The 5,742-nt window shown below is 40.4% G+C and overlaps 1 protein-coding gene across 4 annotated transcripts in view; it reads right to left on the bottom strand.

The window, feature by feature from the left end:
• Positions 1–5,742, bottom strand: part of Tubgcp5 (tubulin gamma complex associated protein 5) — a 55,230-nt gene that overhangs the window by 15,062 nt on the left and 34,426 nt on the right. For all 4 annotated transcript variants that reach the window (XR_003378697.1, XM_026789117.1, XM_005366919.2 and 1 more), the window contains exon 14: positions 259–457. Coding sequence is in view for 3 of the 4 variants with exons in the window: in XM_026789117.1 (XP_026644918.1) it covers positions 259–457 (199 nt within the window). In the remaining variant the exon portion in view is untranslated. The remainder of the gene's footprint in view (positions 1–258; positions 458–5,742) is intronic.

Below are 5,742 nucleotides of genomic sequence, written 5' to 3'. Positions count from 1 at the left end.
GGAGCCTGCCCAGACTTCCGGCAGCGTGTTCTCGGTGAGCTACGATATTCTTAGGGCTGGGTGGCATCTGTACACGTCCATCAACGAGGACTACACAGCTGGCACAGGTAAACACATCGTCTAGCACCCATCTGTTAGCAATGAAAAGGGTTTGTTTCTGAGACGGAAAGACCCAGCTGGCAGAAATAATGACAACCACTCACTCTGCACTACTCAAAGCTTATCTCAGTCCCTGCAAACACGGTATGCATGTATCACCTCGCAAAGTTGGTGGCCAGCAGTGGGTCGTGAGCATCGTCTAGCTGCAGATGCCTTTCAGCAATGGACTGCATCTTTATTAGGTTCTCTTTGGTAGTCTGCTGTTCCGTAAGAATGTGTGGAGTGGAATCTTCTCCATGTTGAAGACGCAACTGTATAGATTCCAGAAAGAGGGTATATAAGCTTTTTCTTTCTGCATCTGAAATACAAACACATATGATGGATTTTGTTCTCAAAAGCAGTCTAGGTATGTCTCAAGGCTGGAGGGATGAGCGCTCGATGCTCCCACTGCTCCTGCAGAGGATCAGTTTGGTTCCCGGTGACAACATCAGAATGCTCACAAGAGCATCTGCCACCCTCGCCTGTCCTCCCGCACCACCCTTATTCACATACGCTCACACAAACATATAAAGCTGGGGGTGGAGATGAAGAAGAGACTCAGGGGCTAAGAAAGCATATTGCTCCTGCAAAGGACCGGAGTTTGGTTCCCAGCACCTGCTTCAAGTGGCTCACACTGCCTGTGACTCCAGCTTCAGGAAATCCAATGCCCAATCTGGCCTTCACATACATACATGTCATACAAAATACAAATCCACACACACACAAAGTCAACGTTAGAAAGAGCTTAAAAGAAGAAGTTTGTGGCATAAGAACAGACAGGAGGACCAATGGAACCGAATAGAAAACCCAGATATCAATCCACACATCTTCAAAAACCTGATTTTTGACACAGAAGCAAAAAAGTATCAAATGGAAAAAACAAAGCATATTTAAAAAGTGGTGCTGGCATAACTGGATATCAACATGTAGAAGAATGAAAATAGAGCCATATCTATTACCATGCATAAAACTCAAATCCAAATGGATCAAAGACCTCAACATAAAGCCACACTGAACCTTAAAGAAGAGAAAATGGGAAGTACACTTGAACACATTGGCACAGGAGACCACTTCCTAAATATAATTACAGTAGCACAGACACTGAGAAAAACAATTAATAAATGGGACCTCCTGAAACTGAAAAGCTTCTGTAAAGAAAAGGACAGCAGCACAGACACTGAGAAAAACAATTAATAAATGGGACCTCCTGAAACTGAAAAGTGTCTGTAAAGCAAAGGACATGGTCAACAAGACAAAACAACAGCCTACAGAATGGGAAAAGATCTCCACTAACCCCACATCAGACAGAGGTCTGATCTCCAAAATATACGAAGAACACATAATCCAATAAAAAAAAAAAAATGGAGTACAGACCTAAACAGAAAATTCTCAACAGAGGAATCTAAAATGAATGAAAGACACTTAAGGAAATGTTCAACATCCTTAGTCATCAGAGAAATGCAAATCAAAACAACTCTGAGATTCCATCTTACACCTGTAAGAATGGCCAAGATCAAAACACTGATGACAACTTATGCTGGAGAGGTTGTGGGAAAAGGGAACACTTCTGCATTGCTGGTGGGAGTGGAAACTGGTACAGGCCCTTTGGACGTCAGTGTGGCGATTTCTCAGAAAATTAGGAAACAACCTTCCTCAAGACCCAGTAATACCACTTTTGGGTATATATCCAAAGGATGCTCAATCGTGCCACAAGGACATGTGCTCAACTATGTTCATAGCAGCATTGTTTGCCATAGCCAGAACCTGGAAACAACCTAAACGCCCCTTGACTGAAGAATGGATAAGGAAAATGTGGTATATTTACACAATGGATGAGTACTACACAGCAGAAAAAAAAAATCTTAAATTTTGCAGGAAAATGGATGGAGATAGAAAACATTATTTTGAGTGAGGTAACCCAGACACAGAAAGACAATTATCACATGTACTCACTCATAAATGGTTTTTAAAGATAAAGCAAAGCAAACCAGCCCACAAATCACAATCCCAGAGAACTTAGACAACAATGAGGACACTAAGAGAGACTTGCATAGATCTAATCTACATGGGAAGTAGAAAAAGACAAGATATCATGACTAAATTGGGAGCATGGGGACCTTGGGGGAGGATTGAAGGGGAAAGGGGAAAGGCAGGGAGGGGAGCCGAGAAAAATGCAGAGCTCACATCCAGTACCAGGTAAGTGTGTGACCGCCTAGCACCCTGGGAACGGAGTACAGGCACCCTCCAATCCCCTAAACTTTCTGGCCATTCAGTGGGGCTTCTCCCAGGCTTCTGACTTTCTCTATTTATCCCATCCATCTTGCCCCCAAGCATTCCTTTCCATCCGTGGGGTCCTTAGATCCACACCACCTACTTCAGGGAGGAGTAGATCTGAGAGCCAACTCCAGTGCTGAGGGGACCTAAGAGAGGGCAAAACAAGATAAACCCCCAAGTATACATTTGGCCACAGCAAAGATTGGACCAAATCGCCAAGACTCTCCTGACCGCAGCTGAATTCCTCCAACAACCTGAAAAGCAACATGATAACACCAGAATCCAGAAAACATACAACAGGAAGAACACTACAATTCAGTAGTAGAAGCAATCAGCTTTAAATGTAACATTATGAAAGTGATAGGGAGCATTAAACAGGATGTGAAAAACTCCATTAAAGAAATGGATGAGAAGACTAATTAAAAAGTTAGAAGAAATGAATAAATCCCTCAAAGATACCCAAGAAAACCAAGAAAAAGCAATCAAACAAGTAAAGGAAGCAGTTCAAGACTTGAAAACTGAAATGCAGGCAATGAAAAAAAAACAAACCAAAGGAAGGCTAGATATGGAAAATCTGGGTAAATGAACAGGAACAACAGAATACAAGAGATAGAAGAAAGAATCTCAGACACAGAAGATACTATAAAGGAAATAAACTCATTGACCAAAGAAAACAGCAAATATAACAAATTTTTAACACAAAACATCCAGGAAATCTGGGAAACCAAGAAAAAGACTAAACCTAAGAACAACAGGGGTAGAAGAAGGAGAAGAATTACAGCTCAAAGGCCCAGAAAATATATTCAACAAAATTATAGAAGAAAACTTTCCCAACCTAAAGAAGGATATTCCTATGAAGGTACAAGAAGCATATGAAACACCAAATAGACTGGATCAAAAAAAAAAAAAAAAGCAAAATTCAAAACATAAAACATACAGAATAAAGAATATTAAGAGCTGCAAATGAAAAGGTCAAGTAACATATAAAGGTAAACCTATCACAATAACACCTGACTTCTCTAGGGAAACAATGAAAGCCAGAAGGTCTTGGATAAATGTACTGCAGACTCTAAAAGACCATGAATACAAGTCCAAGTCCAGACTGCTATACCCAGCAAAGCTTTCTTTTACTATTGATGGAGAATAAAAAAAAGATATTCCAGGATAAAAACATTTAAACAATATGTAGCCACAAACCCAGCCTTATAGAAAGTACTAGAAGGAAAACCACAACCCAAAGAGTCCAACAATGCCCATAATAACATAGACATCTAACAACCCTCCAACAGCACAACTCAAAGAAGGGAAACACACAAATTCTACCACCAGAAAAAATAACCAGAGTTAGCAACCACTGGTCATTAATATCACTTAATATCAATGGACTCAATTCACCTATAAAAAGGCACAGGTTAAGAGAATGGATACGAAAACAGGATCCAACATTCTGCTGTTTACAAGAAGCACACCTCAACCACAAAGACAGACATTATCTCAGAGTAAAGGGTTGAAAAAAAAATTTCCAATCAAATGGATCTAAGAAACAAGCGGGTGTGGCTATACTAATATCTAACAAAACTGACTTCAAACTAAAATCAATCAGAAGAGATGGAAACTTTATACTCATAAAAGGAACAATTCATCAGGATGAAGTCTCAATCCTGAATATCTATGCCCCTAATATAAAAGCACCCATATATGTAAAAGAAACATTACTAGAACTCAAAGCACACATCAAACTCCACACACTAATAGTAGGAGATTTCAACATTCCATTCTCACCAATGGACAGGTCAACCAGACAGAAACCTAACAGAGAAATAAGAGAACAAATGGACTTAACAGACATCTATAGAACACTCCACCCAAATAGGAAAGAATATATCTTCTTCTCAGCATCTCATGGAACCATCTCAAAAATTGATCACATAATCGGTAACAAAGCAAACATCCATAGATAAAAAAAAAAAATTGGAGTAACCACCTGTGTCTTATCGGATCACCATGGAATAAAGTTAGAATTTAACAATTCTACCCCCAGAAAGCCTACAAACTCATGGAAACTGAACGGTCAACTACTGAAGCACCCCTGGGTCAAGGAAGAAATAAAGAAAGAAATTAAAGTCTTCCTTGAATTCAATGAAAATAAAGACACAACATACCCAAACCTACGGAACACTATGAAAGCAGTGCTAAGAGGAAAGTTCGTATCACTAAGTGCCCACATAAAGAAAATGGAGAAAGCTCACATTAGAGACTTAACAGCACACCTGAAGTCTCCAGAAAAAAAAAAAAAAGAAGCAGACTTACCCAGGAGGAGAAGAAGACAGGAAATATTCAAACTGAGGGCTTAAATCAACAAAATAGAAACACAGAAAAAACAATCCAAAGAATCAATGAAACAAAGAGCTGGTTCTTTGAGAAAATCTACAAGATTGACACACCCCTTTCCAAACTAATCAAAAGGCAGAGAGAACACACAAATTAACAAGATCAGAAATGAAAAAGGGGACATAACAACAGACACTGAGGAAATTCAGAGAATCATTAGGTCTTACTACAGAAGCCTGTATGCCACAAAGTTGAAAAATGTAAAAGAAATGGACATTTTTTTTTTTAGATAAGTACCATATACCAAAATTAAATTGTTGGACTATAGCGTCCAAACACCGAGAAGGAGTCGCCCCAGAGACCACACACCAGAGCCGATGCAAAAGCATGAGGATTTTATTAATTCTGTCATGACAGGGTCCCCCAGCATTTGGGAAGCAGAGGGACATTGAGTAGCTGGTACAGTCTACTTTTAAAGGGGCCACAGAAGCAAGGGGGGTTGTTCTTTGACTATTCTGATTGTCTTATTTGAAAGGGCTATTGACTGGAGAGCTGTTGCCATATCAGATGAGGTAAGAGGTCATTTTGACTCCGTTTCCCAGGGGACCGAACCAAAACATACATATATGGGCAACTAACTGTTCAAGAACTGAGTATGTGCGCGTGTAGCTGTTAGGTCCTTGGTTCCCAGGGGAGGAGGGGAAGCACTATGGCACAGAGGCTGAGAGGATTCAGAATTGTCAAAAATGGCTTCAGGATTGTCTTAAAGTCTTACAAAATCAAGACCAGGTGAACAATTTAAACAGACCAACAGGTCATGAGGAAATAGAAGCTCTCATAAAAAACCTCCCAACTAGCCGGGTGGTGGTGGCGCACGCCTTTAATCCCAGCACTTGGGAGGCAGAGGCAGGCGGATCTCTGTGAGGTCGAGACCAGCCTGGTCTATAAGAGCTAGTTCCAGGACAGGAACCAAAACCACAGAGAAACGCTGTCTCAAAA

This window comes from Microtus ochrogaster, unplaced genomic scaffold, assembly GCF_000317375.1.
Source record: "Microtus ochrogaster isolate Prairie Vole_2 unplaced genomic scaffold, MicOch1.0 UNK14, whole genome shotgun sequence".
NCBI lineage: Eukaryota > Metazoa > Chordata > Mammalia > Rodentia > Cricetidae > Microtus > Microtus ochrogaster.
The sequence above is the reverse complement of the archived record's forward strand: the minus strand, read 5'-3'. Positions and strand labels throughout refer to the sequence as shown.